Source organism: Nelumbo nucifera, chromosome 6 (genome assembly GCF_055504915.1).
Source record: "Nelumbo nucifera cultivar China Antique chromosome 6, China Antique-T2T, whole genome shotgun sequence".
In the NCBI taxonomy this organism is placed as follows: Eukaryota; Viridiplantae; Streptophyta; class Magnoliopsida; order Proteales; family Nelumbonaceae; genus Nelumbo; species Nelumbo nucifera.
The window spans coordinates 25,281,009-25,306,529 of record NC_142654.1 but is presented as its reverse complement, the minus strand read 5'-3'; the positions used below and the strand labels follow the sequence as shown (position 1 = coordinate 25,306,529).

Here is a 25,521-nt window from a genome sequence, read left to right as displayed (position 1 = left end):
AAGACATGGAAGAAAAGCTAGAAGAACAGAAAAGAAGATATTTTAGAAATGTTTGTGTTGATTAGACAAAACTTTAAGTTCTACCTTACTTATTTGAGGGTTCAATACAGCATTTAGCAAAGTTTGTGTTGATTAAACCCTAACAAATAAGAAAAATAATAAAAGAAATTAGTATATAAACACACAATGAATATTTTAGTTTAATCATGTCTATTTTATAATTCTAATCTCAAAAAATAAAGAATAAAAAAGTATTTTACAATAGAAAGTACAAAACTGCTTGACGATTAGGCAAGGTGAGCCTCCAAGGGCGCCTTGTTGCCTTGACAACTATGCCTGTTGGATACCATGCAACTCAAACTTACATTGTTGGGCCTTGCGGGTGGCTGGGCCCAACATAGCCCGACTCTAAATTGGGCCTGGACCAAGTTGGGCTTGGTCTAGTGTCACACGGCACTGCAGAAAATCAAATGATTGTTGGTTCAAACAAGGAACCCTATGGGTCTCACACTGACTGAGATTTGCCTATCCTATGCCCCTTTATACTTGGATTGTTTCCAATTTATTTGCATTTGTCTCCTATTTGGGATTGAGCAGAGATTTAGGAGATATTCCAATCCCAGTAGATCTCTACTCAATTTGGCGCTGGATGGATGCCATATTATATAGGGCTTTGGTTCGCTCCACTACGAGGAGAGGTTGATGAGATAAATTGAATCAAGCCTTAACCCTAACATAGAAAATCAAGTCCAAAAACCCTAGTTCCTAACCAATAGGAACCCTAATCTCATCGTTGGAGCTTCAATTTTGAACCCAAGAGAAGGAATTGTGCCACCTACAACTCGGGTTGACTGAAGAATTTCGGCAGGTTTTGGGTGTGAACACCATAAATGGGCTTATGCACTTGTGGGAACATTGTTTCTAAGGAATGATTTAGTTTTGGCCAATCAATTGATCTAATCCCAAAGGAATTTTCATGGGAAAACATTTTTAGGCAAGGGATGCGACTCTTGTGAAGAGATGCTTCTCTTAAGCAGATCAAATTTTATGAAAAATCAGGTCTGCAGTTACCTTCTTTCTCCCTTTCAGATGACAATATAAAAAGAGTCAAACTACTTATTATGAAAAATTGGAAAAGGTTATCTGCTTTGTCTAATGACTTTAGACTGCTGAAGGTATAAAATTTTGGTAACCAACTTACAACTTTGATTGCTTTAAACACTCATGTTTGGCATTCAGCACTAAATATGGATAAGTGAAGGATGAGCCTACTAGAAGGGATGGACAAGTTAAGGATCATTTATAATACCTAAATTAACTGGAGTTAGAGATGAGTCTACTAGAAGCTTATCAAGAATCAGAAATAGTCAAAATTGTTCTCAAAAAGAAACAAATATCCAAGTAATCTGTAAATTTGAGGTGCACGTATAATCAACATGCTCACCAGTTTCCTTCAGCAGATGTGTTATTTCCAGAATTACATTCATCCCTAGCATACTCTTCTATCAGCTCACGTTGACGTTCATTCAAGGAACTGCAAAGGGGAAAAACAGAAGACTTCACCTTTTAGTGTGTTTCGGGCCTTTCGGAAACTTTAGTAGGAGTGGAAAAGGAGCATTAGGTGAAACATTTTTCAGGCAGAAACTTCCAGCTATCTGGTGAAAATAATAGGTGAAACATTTAGGTCTCAGAATCTTTTGTACCCTTCAGGTGAAATAAATGAAGCTGGGGGTGGTAAAAGTAGCTTTTTTCTAAAGATTGAATCCAATTATATTATATTAGTCCAGATGATCGTATGCAGGGCTGTTTTTTGGGTTAGCCAGGTCCAGAAACATAGTTATCACTTATCAAGACTGATGGTCTGACTGGTCAAAATGAGATATTGACCACTGAGAATGGATTGTGGCCAACACAAGGGCTAGCCCAGACATTTAAGAGTTCAGATTGATGAAAGAAAATATGCCCTATTGATCAAGATGAAAATTTGGTGTGTTAAGACTTAAGGCTGTTCAGTACAAAATAGAATAACTTACGTAGGGAAGTTTATACGGAACCGCACATATTGATCACCCTGATTGATAAAACCACCTTGCTTTGGCAATCCTGCACATTTCATACAAAATTGATTAACTGTATGAACAAAAAGGCAAGAAAAGAAGAAACTGCCTTAGCAACTTAATGCCGAAAATATGGCATACAGAAACCCACCTCTGCCTCTTAATACCAAAAGCTGTCCAGGCTGAACTCCTTTTGGTATCTGAGAGTAGCATAAGAAAACAATATATAATGAAAATAGGGGGAAAACAAAATAGATAGGCAAATATATCAAGCAAAGGAGTCTCCAGTATATAAATCACCAGGAACTGATGATATTGTATCTCCCTAAGAAAAGAACACCTGATCTAAGCAACATATCAATTAACAATGTTTTGCTTTCCTATTAGTAGTAGGTTGGCTGCAATCAAACAGTTTGGGAACGTGGTCCCTTAGACAACATGTAAGGGAATTATTGAGCCCCACAAGGGAACTGGGTGCACAAGTGTATTGGTCTAGGAGGTCAGCAAATGCATTAGCTGACAACCTAGCAAAACAAGGGGTGAACCGGGAGGTTTTGTTTTGTGCAGTGTTGTAAGTTATTTGTTATACAGGGGTCACCTTTTACTTTAGAAGGTGACAGTTGTTCCTCTGGTTTTATCTAATGAAAGTTACCGTTTCCTATAAAAAAAAAAAAAAAAGTTTTGCTTTCCTATTATAAAGAACAAAAAATAGCAAACCCACCAAGTACTATTTCAATTATTGACAAAATTACATCTTATTTTGCCATTTTCTTTTCTTTTTTTTAAGAGAGGAATACTTCTGTAGTGAAGTGAAAGGTTAAAGAATATCACCTTATTTAAGTGTGCAATTCAAACAGGGCCAATGAATATAGGAAGATTTCTCCCAAGCTATCCTGAAAGCACACCATCCCCAATTCTAAATTCATAATACCAGGGTTTCCTTTTTTTCTTTTGATAGGTAAGATATGAAAAGAATTGAAAGTATGTACAGATGAGTTTATACAAATAGTGCCCAGCACTACCCACTACCTGAACCTTCCACTCCCCCCCCCCCCCCCATTGTTTAATCCCTTTACATTGCTTTAACTCTCCTGTCAATGTCGATTGTTCCCCAAAATAGTTGGTTTCTACTGGTGTTTGTTTTGCTATATTATCAGCCAATTTTGTCCAAACCACTGGTGCTCAGTTCCTTTTCTATGTTCTTTGCTTCTCTTCACATCTTAGCTTCCATGGAATTGGACAGTTTTGTTTTAACCATGGTTCACAATTACTATATCTATGGACATTTTGACATGTAGAGATGAAGAAATTTTGGAGATATTTCGCTAGTATATTTGGAAAGTCTAAAAACAATTAGGAAAGCTTTCTAAAAACAAGGAATTAGATGATAAACCTTCAAATTAGCAGAAACATAATTGCACATTTGAGGCTCAAGAGTCAAAGAAAGAACTATATACATTAAAAAGGAGAAAATAAAAAGACTTTAACATGTATCTTTCTCTTTGTCTCCCCCTTTTAATCTTTTAGCCATCTTCTCTTTCATTAAATATGTTAATTACTTGCCATTTTGACTTTTTGTCTTTTTTGTTGCTATATGTTTTCATTAGATTGAGAAACTCTTGTGTAGTTATATGCATTTTTCTTTTTCTTTTGAATTATAGTGACTTATAGGTGAATCATGGTGACTTGGTAGGTGAATTGCAGTTACCTAGTAGGTGAATCATATCAAAATAGTAAACCAATTATCTAATCACTAATTCTCCACTGAATCTTTTAGGAAAATACTTCTAAAAATTAGGATGATTTCAATGAAATATCGAAATGCTTTTATAATATTCTAAAATTTTAAACCTTAAACATATAGCCTGTAAGCTTTCATATCCACCTAGAAAAATATGGATATTTCGGGGAAATTTTGCCAAATATCGCCAATATCATGAACCATGGTCTTACCACCTACAAGGGTATTCTTTTTTTTTCCTTTTCAAGTTTTTCGTAGGAATACCTGTTGCCTTCAACACAGGTCTGCTTACTTCATAAACAGAATATGTCAACACGGTAACACCCTTATTTTAGTTGTGATTTTACTATATATGGTGGTTTAACATGCCAACATGTCAGCTCAACCCTTGGAGCCTTGAAAGCCATTGTATCTGGTTTTTGATACTACAGTACTACAGATGACCATCCCAGATAGATTTTTTGACAACACAACATGAGATATAGCATGTGCCATATGATTGTGAACCATTTGAATACATCATATGCAAAAATATAAAGAGCAGAAAAATAATAATAGGGAAAGAAATAAAAAGACAATACTTCAACTTGCATCTTCCCAGACAAAGTTGGCACATCAACTTTACCACCAAGAATAGCCTGTACAAAGGAATTATAATAGAACCATCAAAACAGTAGATGAGAAAATTCAGAAGCACTTGTTTATAAACATAATTACCAAGAGAAATGGAATATTCCTATTAGTTTACCCACCCTCAAATCCAAATAAATTGCAAAAACAGCTCGCAAATTAAGTGAATTACAAGATATAGGTGTAAGATAGAAGGAGCAACTAACATCTAGAATATGTGTAAGAAGAAATGTAGAGATCATGCAATCCAGTGGTCACAGAAAGAATTTATTAATTGTTATCTCATGGGGCTTTGTTTACATTTTATTTTATGTGTTTGCTGGAATACAGCAGCCGAAGAAGAAGAAGAAGAAGAAGATCTGAGAATGGCGGCTTACACACTTCAGCCGGCCCAACAATCTTATATAGATGTTTACAAAATAATGTTACATGAATGGACTAGAATGCCCCTGATTAGTGATGGGACACCTAGACAAATAAAACATTAAACAAGTTTAGGCCCAATAACTAAGGACTTAAGACACAAATATGACTAACATAAACACTAAACCAGCCCAACCAACACTCCCCCTCAAGCTAAGCATGGATGTCAGTCATGTTTAGCTTGCCAAGTAAGTCTAAGAATTTCGTTGAAGCTAGTCCTTTTATTAGCACATCTGCAATCTGCATCTCGGAAGGAGTATAAGGAATGCAGAGTTCCCCTGAGACTATTCTTTCTCTAACGAAGTGTCGGTCAATCTCAATGTGCTTCGTCCTATCATGTTGCACTGGGTTATTTGCAATGTTGATGGCAGCCTTGTTGTCATAGTACAGCCTGAGAGGACACTCGACCTTTATCCCGAGCTCACCAAGAAGGGTCCTAAGCCACAGTAGTTCAGAAACACCATGAGCCATAGCTCAATATTCAGCCTCAGCACTTGATCTAGCAACCACATTCTGCTTTTTATTTCGCCATGTAACCAAATTCCCTCCAACAGAACCAGCCCAATCAGCATCAGTATTCGCTTCAATTTCAATTTTATTGTGTTTTTTGAACCAGCCCAATCAGCCCAATCAGCATCAGCATCAGTAGACTTCCTGTCTCCACTGCTCTCATATGAGGAATCTTTGGAGAGTGCATGAACTGGCTAACAACATGTACAACATAAGCAATATATGGTCGAGTGAGAGACAGATATATCAACTTCCCTACCAGATTTTGGTATCTCTCTTTATCAAGGTAGTACTCTCCTACTGATTCCTGTAGACCATGGTTCTATTCTATTGGAGTATCTGCTGGTCTACACCCCATCATACCTGTCTCCTCTACAAGATCAATGACATACTTCCGTTGACATATATAGATGCCCTCTTGTGACCTAGCAACTTCAATTCCAAGGAAGTATCTTAGATGGCCCAAGTCTTTGATCTCAAACTAAGAAGGCAAGAACTCCTTTAATCTTTTTATCTCTTCCAAACCATCCCCTGTAATCACCATATCATCCACATAGACAATGAGTCGTAAGTCTGTTATTCTGTTTCCTTATGAACAAGGTATGATCTGCACCACTTTGAGTGTATCCCACTCTCTTCATGGCCCCACAAAGCTTCTCAAACCAAGCCCGAGGAGATTGCTTAAGACCATATAATGCTTTCCTCAGTTTACACACTTTCCCATCAAAGCCATAACCTGGTGGAGGATCCATGAATACCTCTTCACATAGATCACCATTTAGGAAAGCGTTCTTCACATCCAACTAATGTAGCTCCTATGAGAAGTTTGTAGTTAATGACAATAAAACCCGGATTGTGTTGAGCTTCACGACTGGAGCAAAGGTCTCTTTGTAGTCAATCCCTTCCTTTCGAGTAAACCCCTTTGCCACAAGTCTGAACTTGTATCTTTCAATGGACTCGTCCTCCCTATGCTTTACAATGAACACCCACTTGCATCCCACAGTGCTCTTCCCTTCTGGTAGATCCACTAATTCCCAAGTCCTTGCTTTCATTAAGGCTTTCATTTCTTCATTCATAGCCTCTCTCCATTTTGGGTCAGACACTGCCTCTGAGTACCTAGTAGGGACATGCACAAAGGAGAGAGCAGACACAAAGGAATAATAACGAGGAGATAAACATGAGTAAGGAACAAATTCAGCAATGGGGTGTCGGAAAGTACAAGAACGGGTAGACTTACAAAGAGCAATAGGGAGATCCAAATCAGAAGTATGAGTGATAAGATTACCTAGAGTTGCTAAGACAAATTGATCCGAGTCCGATTGATTGTTGCCATCAGTTAGAGGGTCCTTTTTCCTTCTGTTGTAGGTGATTCTTATATCTTTTTGTTGCCTACTGGTGTCCTCAGTTACATCTGCAACATCAAGAGTTGGTAACAGGTGCAATGGGAGCCTCACTAGGTTCACCCGGGATGCTACAACTAGGAGGATCAGGAGGAGAAGATGGAAGGCCCGAGGCAGAAAGAGGCACAAAAAAGGAGGGGGAAGAAGAATCCTCTTCCATCCCACTAGTCTCCCCCTGAAGAGGATTCTAGGAAGAATGAAAATAGGTTTGAGACTCAAAAAATACCACGTCTTTTGTGAAGTATTTCTTCTTGGTGACGAGATCATAATACTTGTAACCCTTCTGTGTAGGAGAGTACCCTAGAAAGATTCCTTTCGTAGCCCTAGGATCCAACTTGGTCTTCTTTGGATCCTTTACATGTATAAAACATACGCAACCAAAGACTCTAGGTGGAAGAGGAAAGTCTGGAAGATTAGGACAAAGGACAGAAAAAGGAGTTTTCATACCCAACACCTTGGATGGCATCCGATTTATCAGATATGATGCGGTAAGGACTGCTTGAGACCAATAGTGCTTGGGAACCTTGTGCTGAAATAGTAAAGCTCGAGCAGTCTCCAATAAGGGGTACTAGCACAAGATGACTGGTGTAGCATGCCAGCATCCTCCATGAACAGGTTCAAGGATCTTTCAAAATATTCAGCAGCATTGTCTGAACGGAATTGCTTAATCTTCTTGTCAAACTGAGTTCCAATCATTTTACAAAATGCCATGGTTATCCATGGCACTTCATCACGTCCTTTTAACAAGTAGATCCATGTGCATCGTGGGTAGTGATCAATAAAACTGATAAAGTAACGGAAGCCATCTACAGAAACAAGAGGTGAAGGGCCCCAAACATCAGAATGGACCAAATCAAAAGGAGCTTGAATTTCATTACTAGAAATTGGATAAAGAGTTCTACATTGTTTTGACAACTGACACACTTCACAAATTGAACTTTGACTTGAAATACCCTTGAATAATTCAGGAAACAGCCCTTGCAATGATGAAAAAGTTAAATGACCTAGCCTAGCATGCCACAAGTATAACCTAGCTATTGACTCCTCATTATTCTGACTACTGGCAGCAGTTGATTGTAAAGCCGAACTGATGTCTGCATCAAAATAGTAGAGATCTCCACACTCATGACCGCTCCCAATTGTTCTCTTCGTCAATCTGTCCTGAAAGATACAATGAGTACAAAAGAAAGTTATACTACAGTTTAATTTCTTGGAAAGCTTCGAAACAGATAAGAGATTGGAAGTAAGATTGGGAACATGTGGGTGAAGCAAAGAGAGGGTTGCTGAGAGGGTGAGAGGTGATAGTTTTGCCATTGTCTGAAAGCATGGGGAGGATCTGTTGCCATTGTCTGAGCTAGTGAGAGGGTGAGAGGGTGAGGAACTGTGTTTTCGTCTGTTGCCATTGTCTGAGATGGTGAGAGGGTGAGACGGTGAGAGGGTGAAGCAAAGAGAGGGTTGCTGAGAGGGTGAGAGGGTGAGAGGGTGAAGCAAAGAGAAGGTTGCTGAGAGGGTGAGAGGGGGAGAGGGGGAGGAGCTGAGATGGGAGAATTTGTGGAGGTAGGCCGTTGGAAAAAAGTTTTGAAGATTGAATCTAAGGAACTCCTATTTGAGGAGCAGAGATTAAATGGTCAGCTGAGTTTGAAGATCAGGGAAGCAAAGAGAGGGATGGTGCTGTTAGAAGGACTGGGGGTAATTGAAGGGCTCAAGGAGTTTGTGGAAGGTGCAAGTAACAAAAGCAAGCAAAATAGTTGGAAAGAGCTTTTCTCAGAATCTGGAAGAAGGGTTGTTGTAGAGTGTAAGAGAAACCTTAAAGGTTATTTTATCTCCTTGACAAAATTTTTTGGCAAGGGTAGAAAGCAAATGATCTGCTTTCCAGAAGGAAGGAAGAGTCAAGGCTGGAAGGCAGTTCTTGGCGCCTTATGTGAACTGCTGAAACGCATGAGTGTAAAAAGAGAAGCAATAGTAAAAAGGAAGATAAGCAGGTCTAGTAGTATGGTGAACAAGACTAAGCAAGAGACTCCTTTAGTGTTAGCTGGGGCAGGCATTTACAGAATGGGAGTAAACATACAGAGAGGGGATTGGGAAAGTAAATTGATAGTTAAAGCTTCAGCTCCCATTCTTGACTGGAGGAAAGTTGCAGATCTGTTAACAGCAAGGTTAAAGTTGAAGAGCACATTTATTTTAACATCCTTTGAGAAGAACAAGGCTTTGCTGGATTTGCTTGAGAACAGAGTAGAAGTTGAGGCTTTAAACATCCAAGCTAAGCTTGGAAATTTCACAGTATCAAGATGGTGTCCGGGATCAAACTCCAAAGATTTCTTTGTTGAAGATGGAGTGGTGGTGCGTCTGTTAGGTCTTCCCTTTCATTTGTGGAAGCAAGAAACTGCTGAAGCCATTGCTTTGTTGTGTGGAGGATCACTAGGAGGGGCCTTTTGGGGAGACCTTCGTTCAGCTTCCATTTTATTGAATGGAGTAAAACCTGAGGAGATACCTCGGAAGATAGAGGTGCTAGTCGAAAGGCAGTGCTACTCAGTGTGGCTGGCTTCATCCACTGAATCGATGCTCTGGAAAGAGGCTCGTATGGAGGGAGATGGGAAGGTTGAAGAAGAAGAGCTGCGTGGCAAGAAAGGGTTGGAGGATTCAAACAAGAAAAGCACTTTCACTAAATTGGAAAAACTTTTGCTGGAGAAACAAAAGGGTAGTAGGCAGGGGGTGGGATTTTCGCCTGTGGAAGAAGTGAGCAGTCTGGAGGGTGGCAGGTCCTTTGCACAGGTTGTAACTGGCGCCAAGACTGTTATGAACAGGGAAAAGGGGTTGGGCCAAGGAAGATTTGAACTTGAACCTGTTAGAACCAAACCGGGGTCAGGGCTGGACGCGCGTGACCTTCTTAAAAGTCACGTGAGCTCGCGGGTGCTTACAAATGGGCCAAAGCAAAAGCCCATCTGGGCTGCTAATGGTATTCTTAAAGGCCCAAACAGGCCAGCAGGCCCGACCCAGTTTGTTTATAAGGCGCGTGAGCCACTAAAGAAACACGTGACTGGGGTTTCGACTATGATAGACATCGGTTTCGGTCTATCATCGTCCCCAGCCGCGAACCAAAAGGGGGAATGCACGCAGCGTCGGAAACCAGGAAAGAAGAGGGCGGGGTCTCCCGACGCAGCTTGAAGGAGCTTAGCCCCGTGCGAGGCTTCTCAGAGAGGCCGGAGCTAAGTTTCACTAGGGGAAGAACCGAAGAGAAGAAAGAGAAGTTTGAAGGGTGGGTGCAGTGCGGTGTAAACAATGAAGGCAGATGTGCTGGAGGTGATATGGAAGGGTGGAATATTGCAAGATTATTCCAGGGTGAAGACTGCAATCGGATTATCTCATTCCCAAGACCATAGAGTGCACAAGGTTTTTCAGAAGGGGAAAACCAGGAGAACCGGAAGCAGAGCAGGAATATGCTATCTAGGGGTGACCCAAGGGTAGAGTGGAAAGATCACCAGGTTGACTAAAGGACAAAAGTACTTCCCAACCAACTCAGGAAGACAATTTGTTACCAACCTTCGGAACAAGAGAAGGAGGCCGGGAGCAGTCCTATTCTAGCTTGTCCTTCAGTCCCAGGTAACCATGTGATTTCGGTTTGTGATACTAATGTGTCTCCTGTGTCTTAGGTTCCAGATTCCGTTCCTATACCATGTCCTGTAGCCCATGAATATACAGTCGAGCTAGTAGGCGGGCTCTCTGAGGAGGGGGAGAGGGGAAGGAAGGATTGTGGGAAGGTGCGGGAAGAAAGGTGTAGAAGTGGACAAGTGTGAGAAATCATTGAAAGAGTGTTTAAGGATGTGGAAGGGCAGCTGATATGGAGGAGGGAAGGGGAGGAAGGAAGAGAGGAGGGGTTAATGGAGAGGAGGGACGGGAATGAGGGTAGAGATGGAGAGGGTTATGAGGAGAAAGCAAGGAAGGAGGGAGGTAACAGTAAGGGGAGGAAGGTTGGAGAGGAAAGAACTGAGGTGGGACTAGAGGAGAGGAAGGAAAGGCAGGTGGACAGAGAGGAAGGGGATTTTGTAGGAAAGGTAGGGGTGGTGGAATCGGTGAGAGAAGACACGATAGCAGAATTTGTAGGGAAGTTGGGCTGTAAGCTGGAGGATTTGAACGAGTTGAAAGAAAGCTTATAGAAGAGGAAGATGCAAATCATAACAAAGAAGAGGAGGTTGAGTGAAGTAGAGAGACTGGAGAGAGATGTAGACGGAGACAAGAAGCTTGAGGTAAAAGGAGATAGAAGGAAAGGAGGAAAGTAGCGGGTAGGTGGCAAGGGGTTTGTAAAAGAAGTGGAATGAAGATTCTTAGTTGGAATGTGAGGGGAATTGGGAGTGCGAAGAAGAGAGCAACAATAAAAGAGGTAATAAGACGGTATGACCCAGACATTGTGCTGTTGCAAGAGCCTAAGAGAATGGAGTTTAGTGACAAATGGGCAAGGAGTGTATGGAAAGCCAGGGGGATTAGCTGGGTGGCGGCTCCATCGTGGGGTGCTTCCGGGGGGATTGTAACAATGTGGAAAAGGGATGTGGTTGAAGGGATGGAGGAGTTGATCGGAAAGTACTCGGTTTCCATGAAGTTTAAGCAGCAAGAGGATGATTAAATGTGGGTGCTCACAAATGTTTATGGACCAAATGATTACAGAGAGAGAAAGGAGCTGTGGGAGGAACTGGCTGATGTTAGAGGTTTGTGGGATGGGCCTTGGTGCATGGGTGGGGACTTCAATGTGATAAGGTTCTCGGAAGAGTCCAATAAGATTAACCAGAGGGTGACAAAAAGCATGAGGAAGTTTAACAGTTTTGTGGATGCCTTTGAGCTTAAAGAGATTCCCCTAGCGCATAAGGCATTTACATGGTCAAATCTCCAATCTAGACCCATTTGCTCTAAGTTGGATAGATTCCTGTTCTCTTTGGATTGGGAAGAACATTGGGGAACCTTGGATGCTAGAGCTCTCCCAAGGGTGACCTCAGATCACTGGCCCATAGTGTTATGCAAGGAGGAAAGGTGTAGAGGACCTACCCCCTTTAGATTTGAAAATATGTGGTTACTGCATCCAGGGTTTACTAACAAAGTGAGGGAATGGTGGCATGAGTGTAACCCGTCGGTGGAGTGGGAGGGGATAAAATTCCATAAGAAACTATAATTCTTGAAAGCAAGAATTAAGGAGTGGAACTTGATGGAGTTCGAGAGGACAGGAGAAAGAAAGGGAGACTTGATGAAGAAGATTGAAAGCCTTGACTTTAAAGAGAAAAGGGGAGAATTTGGAGAGGAAGACAATGACCTCAGGAGAGAATTGAGAAGACAGTTAGAGGATTGCCTGCACAAGGAGGAAATTAGCTGGAGGCAAAAATCTCGGTGTAAATGGCTGCAAGAGGGAGATAGAAACACTAGGTATTTCCAGGGCCTGTGTGGAGCATTTCAAATCTATTCTAAGAAGGCCTGTGAGTAGAAGGGTGTGGGCAGAAGGTTTGGATTGGCCAGATGTAGAGGTGGAGAACAAGAGAATGATGGAAAGAAGCTTTAATATAGAAGAGATCAAGGAGGTTGTGTTTTCTATGGATAGAACAAAAGCTCCAGGGCCGGATGGGTTTACAATGGCTTTTTATCAGGATTGTTGGGATATTTTGAAAGATGATCTCTTGCGGGTGTTTGAGGAGTTTTTCAGGAGAGGAATTGTCAATCCGGGTGTGAACTCTACATTTATAGCCTTAATTCCCAAAAAGAAAGATGCATCCCACCCGAAGGATTTTAGGCCAATAAGCTTGGTGAATAGCTTGTACAAGATCATTGCAAAAGTGTTGTCTTTGAGGCTGAAGAAGGTAATGCCGGATATCATTGAACACTATCAAGGAGCTTTTGTGAGTGGAAGACAAATTACAAACCAGATTTTAACTGCTAATGAGAGTGTGGAGAACTTTAAGAGGGATAAGAAGAAGGGAGAGGTCTGTAAGTTGGACTTGGAAAAGGCTTATGACTTGGTGGACTGAGAGTTCTTGAGGAAAGTTTTAACCAAATTCGGGTTTGGGGCTAGATGGTGTAAGTGGATCATGGGCTGTGTCCGGAATTCTCATTATTCAGTGCTAGTGAACGGGACAGTGGTAGATTTCTTTCCAGCCAGTAGGGGTATAAGACAAGGAGACCCCCTTTCTCCTTTCTTGTTCATTTTAATTGCGGAGGTTTTGGGGAAATTGATTCATAGAGAAGATTCTAGGGGGCTCATTAGAGGCTGGAGGGTTGGGAGGATGGAAACCCCCCTCACACATTTACAGTTTGCTGATGACACGATTCTGTTTTGTGAAGGTGGTAATGTGAGGTTTATCAGGAATTTAAAGTCGGTGATACAACTGCTTGAGCAACTGTCCAATTTGAAGGTTAACCTTGGGAAAAGCTGTGTAGTGGGGGTGAATTTGGAGAAGGGAGAGATCAGGGAGAGTGCTGAAGTGTTGGGGTGTGAAGTCACGGGGAGGCCTCTAACTATTTAGGATTACCATTAGGTGATAATCCCAAGAGAGAGAGCTTCTGGAACCCGGTGATGGAAAGGTTTGAAAAAAGATTGGTATCCTGGAAAAAGAAATACCTCTCTCTTGGCAGGAGAATTACATTAATTAAGGCCACGCTTGCTAACTTACACATCTTCTTCATGTTGGTGTTTAAAATCCCAGTGAAGATTGCTAACAAATTAGAGAAGTTAATGAGAGATTTCCTGTGGGAGCCGGAAGAAGAGAAGAGGGATCATAGAGTTAGCTGGGAAATAGTGTGCAGGAGTAAGTCGTGTGGTGGTTTGGGGCTTGGGAGTATTAGGAGAAGGAATATGACTCTGATGGGAAAGTGGTTGTGGAGGTTTCCTATGGAGAAGGAGAAGCTATGGGCTAGAATAGTGGCAAGTATTCATGGGCTGGAGCACAACGGATGGGACGCTGAAATCAGAGCTAGGATCACAAGCAACTCTCCTTGGAAAGCCATTCATGACATGCTTCCAGTTTTCATTCCTAATATTAGGTATGACTTGAATTCCGGTACCTCCATAAAATTTTGGGAACAAACCTGGGTGGGGAGCGCCCCTCTAAAGGATCAGTTTCCGTCTTTGTACGCTCTTTCTGATTTGAAAAATGAGCCGATCTCGTCTTTCACCACCCTGTCCTCTTCCACTTCTGGGATTGAGTGGAACTTGGGTCTAAGAAGGGATTTGAGGGATTCAGACTTCGACTGTATTTCGAGCCTTCTTGCACTTCTTGATAACGTTGTCTTAGACCCCACTAGGGCGGATTCTAGAATTTGGACACCTAACCCCAATGGCATTTTCTCTTGCGCTTCGTTCTTCAAAGTCTTAAGTCAGTCCACCAGTCCTACCCTGTCCCATTTTCCTATTGGTGAGGTTTGGTGCAGAGCTATACTCCTAGGGTTGGTAGTTTTTGTTGGGAAGCCTATCTGGAAAGAATCAACACTGGTGATCTACTCCAAAAGAAGAGACTCAATACTTGCTTGTCACCTCAGTGGTGAGTTCTGTGTAAAGCAGATGGGGAGACTGGTTTTCACCTAATGGTGTCGTGCCACTTCGCGAGGTCATTGTGGGATTGGGCTTTCTCCTTATTTGAATGCAGCTGGAATCCCCCATCAGACATGTAGGGCCTTTTCGCCCCCTCCTTCAGGTGGCAATTAAAAAGGGGAAGGACAATGTGGAGAGGACTAAAGGCTGCAGTATGTTGGACACTGTGGGAAGAAAGGAACTCCAGGATATTCTCAGAAAATCAGAGAGGGACAGCAGATTTGAAGGCTATCATACAGTTTAGGGCGGTACAGTGGCTGAAATCTCTTGAAATATTCACAGATTACACTGTGGATGACATGTTGAGGAAGTGGGGTGAAATTGCAAGTTGCACGCAGACCCAGTCAGTAATGAGTGTGGCTTGGACCCCCCCACCTAGTGGATTCTTGAAATTAAACGTTGATGGATGCAGTAGAGGAAACCCGGGACAATCAGGGATTGGGGGTGTTTTTAGAGATGAAAATGGGGTCATCTCTGTTATGTTCTCAGGCCCAATTGGAGTGGGTGACTCCCTTAGAGCTGAGATATGTGCAGTTATGGAAGGAGCCCGGAAAGCCAAGGAATTGAACATCAAGAAACTTATAATTGAAGGGGATTCAGAGGTGGTGATAGGGTGGCTGACCAAAGAACAAAATGATCTTTGGAAGTATAACAATGAGAAGAGGAAATTCAAATGGCTGGTGCGGGAGATGGAAATTAAGACATGTTGGATTAAGAGATCAGCTAATTCCCTAGTTGACGGTTTAGCAAAACAAGGGGCAGAAAGGGATTCCTTGTTTTGGGCTAAGTTGTAATGTTAGTGTCCTTGTATCTTTGTATTTTCTTCTTTCCTTTCTTGAAGTTCTTTGTGACTCTTGGAAGATAAGTGTGTTTGTCTTCCACTTGTATCTTGTGTTTGTCTCCCAGAGATGGTGGAGAGAGAATCGTCGGCAACTCTCATCTTATCTTGGCCAGAAATCAATTGGTAAGAAGAAAATAAAGAGGACATGTGTGTCATGTGGTCAGTTGCACCAGAATCAATAATCCAAGAAATAGAGTCTATAGAACTAGTTGCACTATAAGCAGAGACAATACCTGATCTGGCAAGAGAGGTGGAAGTAAGGGAATTAGTCCTTAAACTGGTTAAGGCCCAGCTAAGGACCTCTACCTCATCAGCAGTGAAACCCAAGGACCCGGATGTGGACGAATTAGCAGTCTGTCCCATGGGAGAAGGTGTAACTGTAGATGTGTTCTTTGAGTTATCACCACTGTGACTAGTAACAAGGTTCCCACTTGCTGTTTGATTCTTCTGGGGCTTCTTGTCTTTCCTTAACGCAACTGGTTTCAGATGAGGATAAAGAACCCAACAAGTCTCTTTTACATGCCTTTCACCTCCACAATGAGTGCACTTAAGATGCCTCTTGTCTGAATGCTTGCTCCCCTTTTGGTTTGAAGAAATCAAGGCTAAATGTTCAACTAGCTATATTTGAGTGTCAACTTGCATCTCTTTCCTCCTAACCTCTTCATTCCTTACTAGATAATAGACATGGTGTAAATCTGGCATTTCATCCCTTCCCAAAATTTGAGACCTTATGCTCTCATATATTGGGTCTAAACCAGCCAAGAATTTAAGGGCTCTACCCTCTTCAATTTGTTTATCATGCCTCTCCTTGTCTTTTGCATTCTCCCAATCGAGAATAAGATGGTGATCAAGCTCTCCCCATAGTCCTTCTAGGGTTGCAAAATACGTTGCAACTATCATATCTCCTTGTCTCAATGCAGCAATGTCTTGGTTTAGCCTATAAAATCTGCCATTGTTCTTTCTCTGTCCATAAGTTTTAGACACTTTCTCCCAAATCTTAGCAGCAGTGGGAAAGTGTTGAACAGTCCCGGCCACTCTTAAAGTCATCGAAGCAAGCAACCAGGACATAACAGTAGCATTTTCCTTACGCCATAATGCGTACTCCACACTACCCACTTCAGGTTCCTTCTTCTGTCCATCTAAATAACCCGTAAGTTCTCGGGAAGCAATGAAGAGCATGGCTGAAACAGACCATTCTCTAAAGTTATATTCATCCAACAATACACTGGTGATCTGCAAGCTGTGCAGATTTGGATTTTCCAAATTAGGAAACCTCCCACTGGTTCTATTATCCCTAGAAGACACTTCTCCCGATATTGAAGACATATCCTTCCTCTTACAGTGATCACAATTGAAAACTCAGTACAAAGAACACTATTTCAGACTTACCGAGGCTGTTACAAGTCTGAGAACCCCTCGTAACAGGTCTGAAACCAAGAACCAACCACCTCTGTACTGTGCTGAACTCTTTTGGACTAGGCTGGACTTTGACTTCTGCTGTCGTAGACTGTGATCACCCTTACGATCTGTACTAGGACTGTCGAAGTCAGTCCTTCCACCTAGATCTGTTCCACACAGATCTCTCTTAGCAGTCGAATGGCTACTACCTGCTGCAAGGTGTATAGTAGGGCATTGGCTTCTGGAACAAACTCCCCTTGGGCCCTACAACCAAGGGAAACCCTAGATACAGACCTTGCTGTGTTCTACGGTCAGCCCTAGGGTTTCTTCACAGTGGCCAAGATAGGAGAGAGAGAGAGAGGAAAAAAAAAGGAATAGAGAAGAGTAGGAAAGTGGCGGCTGTAACCAGACAGATGGATTAGTGCTCTGATACCATGTTTGCTGGAATACAGCAGCCGAAGAAGAAGAAGAAGAAGAAGAAGAAGAAGAAGAGAAGATTTGAGAATGGCGGCTTGCACACTTCAGCCGGCCCAACAATCTTATATAGATGTTTACAAAATAATGTTACATGAATGGACTAGAATGCCCTTGATTAGTGATGGGACACCTAGACAAATAAAACATTAAACAAGTTTAGGCCCAATAACCAAGGACTTAAGACACAAATATGACTAACATAAACACTAAACCAGCCGAACCAACATTATGGATAACAAATAGATTGATTGCATTATCGGATGCAGAGGTACATAATGCCCACATTCCAAACAAAAAAGGTGGACATGGGCATAATTTACCTTCAACAGGCCTTCAAAACTTACTGATACATAGAACCTTTATAAGATTTATAAGAGCATTAAAGTACCATACCGATGCAATCTTTTAACATTGTGGAAAAGAACCCACAGGCTATTCCTTTTATTAATGCATTACACTACTTACTAAAACAATTAACAAAAACAAACTAGAAGCTTCTTCACCATTAATGGCCTCATGGTTTACAAAATCTACTTAGGCTAATGCAGAAAAGATGAAAGGAGATTGGTTTAATTCCACCATGAGTAAGAAAATTGAATACAAGTTGGTTACGTTTTCAACTTTAAGTCTGAGATAAGTATAAATTATTCATGAATCACTCACTTGTGTAAAGCTGATATGAGAATCCACATATATATCTGCTCCATCTCTTTCAAAAACAGGATCTTTTTTAACCTGCCAATCAATAGAAATGTAAAGTTAATAAAATAAAATGATTAAGAACCACAGACTCCATAAAAATACAACTTCTAGGACATGGAGACATTAGATTGTAACTTCCATTTCTCAAGTAACTAGGCATACAGTCAAATTCTATCATTAGTTCAAAATCTTCTAAAGTGGACAATGATTAATTCCAAATTACAGACCATACCACCTAGAAATGAGGGTTTGCGCAGCATTCTCTTTATAAAATGCACCTTACCTCATAATTAATTTATTCAAGATCATGGTCTAGACCAGAACTTTAGCAAAGACCAAGATCACATGAACAAAAATTCTTAGCTTCTAAGCAGAAAGCTCCCACTTACAGTTTGTGTCAAGGTAGTGAGGAGTTTGCATACCCAGGAGTGGTTATTCAAGTGGATCTCAGGGATGAAAGTCAATCCAAGTAAGAGCAGTTTATAAGGGATTAACATTGATAAGAATGCAGTTGCTGAGTATGCTAGGATACTCAAGTGTGAGGCTTGAGATTGGCCTCCTATGAGAGTTCAGGTACCCAAATAGAACATCTCTTCAACTGAGAAATTGTTGTCTTTAGGAAAATGAAGGTTTTTGTTTTGTGGGCTCCTTGTTAAATGGGATGACGTTGTCTTCCTATCTTAAGGAAATGGTGTCTCTTTGCTAATAGGTCCTATTGTACGCCATAATTGTCAAGGCAACGACTAGGCGGTTTTACAGTATCGCCTTGCCAAAACGCCTATGTTTTGTATACTAGGCGACCGCCCAGAGACTTAGGCGGGTGCCTAAATCCAGCTTCAGTGCTCTTTTTTTTTTCGAAAAAACAGGGGCTTCTCTTCCAGCCCAGCTTCAGTTCCTTTTTTCTTCGAAAAAACAGGGGCTCCGCCCCTATACTCCTCCACCTTCTACTCCTCTATTCTCCTCCCTTCCTAGTTACTGGCTTCCTGCACTTATTATTTTTAACAGCCGAACCTACTCTACTCCCTTCCTAGTTCCCAAACTTATAAAAATAGTTTAGTTCAGATTCCATCGCCTGGGTGCCCCATGATCGCCTAGCCTCGCCTAGTCACCTTGACAACTATGTTGTACGCAAATACAAGTGCATGCCTAGAATACCAGTATTTGACAATGATATGTACCCAATTACAATTCTAGATATTTGCGTTGATAATTGCAGAGTATATTTTTTGGAATCATGGCTTCTAAAATACAAAAATGGACAAATAATACTAGAAATCTGTTTATGCTAGAAACTTATTTAAAATTTGACAAGATAAAGTATAAAGAAATGACGCTTAGATTCAAAACCTAGATACAAAAGCATGACATTAGCATATTAAATGAGATATCCATACCCATATTGATGTCTGGGACCAAAAGAAATGGAGAAATGTAGCCTCACTTCCCAATATGCATGTCAATTTTGGTATCCATATTTGGGCATCATAGATTGGGGAAATTTTGAGGGGATAATACAAGAGTTGGTGGAACATTATTATGGAGTGTTGCTCATCAAAAACAAAATGATATGTTCATTTTCTATCCTTCTTACTACTTGTAAACCTCTACATTTTCTTTTCAAATACTTATGTTTTCCTTTTTCTGGCAATAAAAAAATATATTAAGAATATAACCTTCTTAGACTCAAAGCCTTTTTTTATCAATAACAGGTAAATTCCATTAATAAGAAAGAAAGCCTTTTCCTATGAGCATGGTTTTGAACCTTCACAAAAATTGAATTAATTCCATGTAAAAGCCTTCACTTCCAATGACAACGAAAACAAAACCTTGTCTCAAATTCAATAAGTTTTCCTTGTCCCAACCAAAATATTACACTTGTAGCATAAAAAATATTTGACAACTTGGCCTTCAACATGTGGAGGTAGAGGGGGAAGCTGATAATCTCTTGGAGGAGTGACAACAATCCAGGGGTATGGATCCACAGGCAAATCATAAAAGTGATCAAGAGTTTAGCAAGGGAGATGGGGCCATGGGGGACACATTCAAATGGGTAAAAAGAACTGCAAATGGGATGGCTGACTCATCAGCTAAGCAAGGAGTGTATAGGGAACAACTTTTTTGGGCAGAATCATAATCGGGTTTGCTAGAAAATTGTAAAAGGGCTGGATTATTCTGCACCACCATTAATTTGTAATATTTTTTAAGTAAATTAATGAAATCAATTGTTTGCTGATCAATTGAGAAACAAGCGTCTTTACACAAAGAATGAAATACCACCAAACCTTGCCTAGAAGTTAATTTGTTAAGAGTATTCAAATGGATGGGGATTAAGGATAATCATGAACCAGTCCAGGCCAGGTTCTGATAGAGGCATAAGAGCATTTTGATCTTCCTGAACCCACTTCTATGTGAGCTGGGCTGGGCATCCGGACTCACCCAAATAGGCCATTGATATTTAAACATACTGTGAAATCTAATTTATGTTCAAATTACAAAAAATAATATATACAATTTTGTTTTATCAATTGCAAACTTAATATCATCTTTAAAATCATAATTGCCCCCTTAATTCCTTACTAGGATTGTGTACACTGGCACATAATGTTGTTTATCTGACAAGAATATTGCCTTTGGTCACAAGAGCATCAATACAGAGAATTCGGATTAGCTGAACACTTTAACTGTTCAGCGGGCTGTGGAACCAATGATGAGGTTCCATCACTATGCCAGTGATAAATTCATGGGCCCCACTGTAAAGATGTGGGCCCCATGTATTTAAATAATGGTGTTGAACCTTATCATTGGTTCCACAGCCCGCTGAACAGCTAAAGCGTTCAGCTAAACCTTGCTCCAATACAGAGGACTATGTTCAATCTAATGCCTCATCTGTAATAAGGAACCAATATCAAGATTTAATGAAATAGATAACTATCCTATAAAAGCTAAAAAGTAAATAAGATGAAAAATAAGGAGAAGCTTGCACCTTTAATCTTATGTATAGACTTCCAGGTTGAACTCCCCGTCCACCACTATTTCCAGCCTTTGGTACATGAATTGTATCCCCATAGTCCACACCTACACCATCAAAGAAATTGTAGAAAAAATGAGGAATCACTTAAGTCTTGTTCGCCTGCATCAATCTTATTATGTATATGGTTCCTTTTCTGGATGTTTAATATGAACTAAACCTAGTCAGGTTTTCCATAGTAGAAAAGGAGGTTGAGAAAACAAAGTCAACAAAAAAAGAGAAACTCAATGTCACACAAATGAATAAACCAGAATAAAAGGCATGCACCAAATATACAACGTAATTACTGAGTACACTTTCAAATGCTGTAACATTATTATCAATGAGACCTTCTCCCAAAAAAACAAAAAAGAAACAGTGTCAATGATACCAGATTGCAGCTTAAGGATTAATCTGCTTTGATTCCCATTTCAAAGAAAACAATAAAAATAGAAACTAACCTGCCGGGATTGTTACTTTAACTTCCTTTACACCTTCAACCACCCCAGATCCTCTGCATGTGGTACAATATTCCTGAAGCAAAGAAGAAAAAATAAAAAGAAACATTAAAAATACTATTTTTCCATAAAGAAATCAAGTGTCTTGGAATTAGCAAAGCTTGTAGCTAACCTTGATAATTTGACCTGATCCTTTACAAGAATTGCATGTTGATGTGAATGGAGGAAGTGTAACCTGAATGACAATAATTGAAAGAGATAAAATGCTTCCATTACATATTGGGAAAAGAAACGATGTCCTCATAAAATGGACCTCTCTAGAAAGATTTAACTTTTCAATTGATAAGAACTTCCAGCAAGGATATCTGAAGCACTTACTCTTCCAATGCCTTTACAGGTTGGGCATACTCTGAGCTTGGCACCAATTGGGTAACCATGTCCATCTACATCACAACATAAACGAGGATGTGAAAAAAAACAATAATAGCTCTAACAGAAGAGATCACAAACTCTGTCAAGCATGACAACATACCTAGTCTGATATAAGCATGTGTAAGATAAAGGAAAGGCCAGATGAAATCCATTACCAAAAAAATGAACACCATGTTTTAGACTTGAAAAGTTGACATTATTTGACAATCAGATTTTGGAAGTTCTAACTGAAAAGATACATGGTATAAAGGCCCATTGCTTGGTATGCTGGTAAAATCCCCAGCTGACAAGTCTGAGAAAAAGGATTCTAGTTTCAGAGTTGCCACTTTTTTTTAATTAGTATTCTATTAGTATAAAAACAGAGTGACAAATAAAGACCATGTACAACCATTTTGTGTATAACTGTATACGACCATGGTTCTAAGTATCGATACACCCAATACGCCTGAACATGTGTATTGAGCTTTCAGGTGACCGATATACTATTGTTTTATTTTTTTAGTTTCTTTTTTCTTTGAAGATAAATAAAGAAAAAATATTGAGAAAGACAAAAGGAGTACAAGAAGGTGATAACTGATAAGATATCACCCACAAACAACCAAAAGAGCCACCATCAGCCACAAACCAATACCCAACTGGGGGAAAAAAAAAAGAAAAAAAAAAATGAAGCTATCCACAACCGAGACCAAAAGTATACAAGTTAGAACACAACCGAAGCCACCCCATCTCACCTTCCCCCAAAACAGAACCTAGAATTCCACCCAAACATAGCCCCATTCACAAATAAAGAAACCAAACACACTCCAAACCTTCAACGATTGAGTTAATAACCTCTTTTTTTTTTCTTGAAAGCTTTTCTTGTCTTCTTTACCCTCTTGTTAATTCCAACCCAAGATAAGCTCCCTTCAATCTAGCAAGCATCTTTCAAACTGGCATAGTTAGGTTATTTTTTTGGTGTCTAAATCTTTTAACTGTGTTAGGAAGGACCTTACTATTCTTCCTCTCCCCATGATTTATAATTAATTCTTTCTAACTCTAAGACTGTGTCCTTCTCAAACATTTTCTCCGCTGTCAATTCGACGCTCTTCTTTTGCACAAGCCTTGCTTCACTCGGAGATCTATCTTCCTTCACCTCTACAGCTGTAGAAAAAAATGTTTTTTGATCAATAACAAGTTCATTAATTAATCATAAGAATAATTACAAAGAAGACAAACTTTCTTATCTTCCAATTACAGCTTGAGCCCCCAAGAAAAGAAAAGAGAAAAAATAAAATTACATCTGAGCCCAAAACATTGATTCCCTCTCCACCCCTTGTTTAGCTAACTCATCAGCAAAAGAATTAGCTGATCTTTTAACCCAACTAATCTTAACTTCCATCTCTTGAACCAGCCACTTGAATTTCCTCCTCACATTGCTGTAATTCCATAAGCCACTGTTTTCTTTATTCAACCACCCTACCACCACCTCCGAGTCCACTTCATCTATGAGTTTTCTGATATTCATCTCCCTATCTTTCTGGACTCCTTCCATAACTGCACAGATCTCAGCTCTGAGGCAGTCACCCACTCCAATTGGGCCTGAGAACAAGGCAGAAACAACCCCATTCTCATCCCTAAAAACACCCCCAATCCCTGAGTGTCCAGGATTCACTCTACTACTCCCATCAAAGTTTAGTTTTAGGAATCCAGCAGGTGGAGGGTCCAAGACACACTCATTGCTGTTTTGGTCTGGGTACAGTTAGTAACCTCACCCCACTTCCTCAACATGTCATCCACTGTGTAATCTTTGAATACCTCTAAGGATTTCAGCCACTGTACAACCCTTATATGGATTAGAGTCCTCAGTTCTTCAGCACCTCTCTCTACTTCTGAGAAAATCCCGGAGTTTCTTTCTTCCCATAAAGACCAGCATACCGCAGCCCTCAGTCCTCCAACAAGATTTGAAATGTCCTTCTCGCTATTCTTCAAAAGCCCACCAGAATTTTCTTCCACTTTTTAAAGGCTTTCCTTGCAAATTCCTCTCCATCCAAGAAAAATAAGCTCAGTGTTTTACCTCTGCTAACAACTGTTTCCATATCAACTTCCATTCAGCTTCATGTGCTTCATCCAGCATAATCACATCTTCCTCCTCGTCATTTTCAGCCTCCAAATCTTCATCAAGAGGTTTCATTCTATAGATTCTTTTTCTTTGGTAGACCTTTGTTCCTTTAATCCCAATATCTTCAATTTCTTCCCTTCCATCCACTCCTTTACTAAACCATCCTTTTCCTACTACTTCACTGAGCTATCCTCAACAAAACTTACACCCTTCCTTAAAGCCCTCTCCACCTCTTCCCTTTCCTTCCAACCACTCCATAACTTTTTCCCTTCCACCCGTGACAACTGAATCAAATCCTTTCCTGTTTTCTTCACCAACCTGTTGCAACCCACTGCCTACTAGAGAAACCTGTGGCTCACCCAAAACCTCAGTTGCAAACCCCTTGTTCCTATCTTCCTCAGCTCCCTGAAGACCAACTGACAAGTTCTTATTTGCAAACAGTCTCAAATCCGCTCACCAAGCTCTGATTGAAAAGGAAGATGATGACCAGAAGTAACATCCATCATGTGGCTGCTAACCATCCCAAGAAAGGTTGGGAGGAGGACTTTGCCTGTTCAGATTTGCGAGCATGTGGCTGCTAGACCCGGAATTTAAAAGGAAAGTAAAAGAATGGTGGGATGAGGACCAAGTAGCTTTTAGATGGAAAGGCTACAGATTCTATAAGAAGCTACAAAAGTTGAAAGCTAGGATCAAAGAATGGAATAAAGAGGAATTCGGTAGAGTTGAAGAAAAAAGAAAACTGTCACCAAAAGGGTTCAAGAATTAGATAGCTGAAGCAAGGGGAAGATTGAGGGCAGCAGAAAGGGAAGGGAGATGGAGATTGAAACATGAACTGGAGGAAATCCTTAGAAAGGAAGAAATAAGTTGGAGACAAAAATCAAGATGTAAATGGTTGAAGAAAGGAGATGGTAATACAAGTTTTTTTCATAGCCCGGCAAATGGAAGGAAGAGGAAGAATAATGTAGTAAGTTATGTTTCAACAATCTTATTATTATTATTAATGAAAGTTATTGTTTCCCATCAACAAAAAAAAAGTAATGCCCATCCCTAGCCAGCCATGTGCTTGTCTAAAAAACCTATGTGCCTCATCTTTATCTGATGGGTTACTAGCAGCTGACCCAAGTTCTTTACCCAGCCCATCATCTTTGGGTAATTGGGTTCACCGCAATGGGCCCAATCAAGCCATTCGAACTTCCTCCCACATGACCACTTGAGCCATCATGCAGATTAGCTTGGTCCAATTCAACATCCTGACTTGAACCAGTGGCCTGACCCAGCCCCTTCTCCTCATACGCTCTTTTAGACTTCTCCTTCAAAACTTGGACCTCTTGCATGTGCTTAGGTGCATTAACTCCACCTGTTAGTGCTTAACAATAGGTCTTTCTCAACTTCTACCCCTTTCAATGTAACTTTCTATCTGTTCCTTTCCTTTTCCATCCTCTAGCCTTTGTTTAGCCACTTTCAAGTATGTCTCATTACCTTTTGGCCCAATGGCTTCTTGAATGCCACATAAGCAACCACTTTTTGTCCTTTCATCTTCCTCCATGCAAGCTTCCTTCCACAAAGAAGCTTCCATGGAAGTTGCAATCCAAATAGGACAGGATCTCCCGTTTGCAAAGGCATCAACTCTTCTAGGAATGTCTTCAGGTTTCACCCCACCAAGCTTCACCATTGTCAATTGGAGGCAAGGATCAAAATTTCGATACAACACACCCCGTGTCGAGCATATCGTATCGTATCTTTTGGGTTCAAAGCCTCTTTCTTTAATAAAAAATATATATAAAAA

General features: G+C 40.5%; 1 protein-coding gene across 4 annotated transcripts in view; it reads right to left on the bottom strand.

The window, feature by feature from the left end:
• Window positions 1-25,521, bottom strand: part of ATJ1 (DNAJ heat shock family protein) — an 86,371-nt gene that overhangs the window by 20,398 nt on the left and 40,452 nt on the right. For all 4 annotated transcript variants that reach the window (XM_010260843.3, XM_010260842.3, XM_010260841.3 and 1 more), the window contains 9 exons: window positions 21,584-21,648; window positions 21,378-21,440; window positions 21,209-21,281; window positions 20,724-20,815; window positions 17,702-17,773; window positions 4,380-4,436; window positions 2,209-2,257; window positions 2,034-2,103; window positions 1,445-1,534 (listed from right to left, as the gene is read on the bottom strand). In XM_010260843.3, the coding sequence (XP_010259145.1) occupies window positions 1,445-1,534; window positions 2,034-2,103; window positions 2,209-2,257; window positions 4,380-4,436; window positions 17,702-17,773; window positions 20,724-20,815; window positions 21,209-21,281; window positions 21,378-21,440; window positions 21,584-21,648 (631 nt within the window). The remainder of the gene's footprint in view (window positions 1-1,444; window positions 1,535-2,033; window positions 2,104-2,208; window positions 2,258-4,379; window positions 4,437-17,701; window positions 17,774-20,723; window positions 20,816-21,208; window positions 21,282-21,377; window positions 21,441-21,583; window positions 21,649-25,521) is intronic.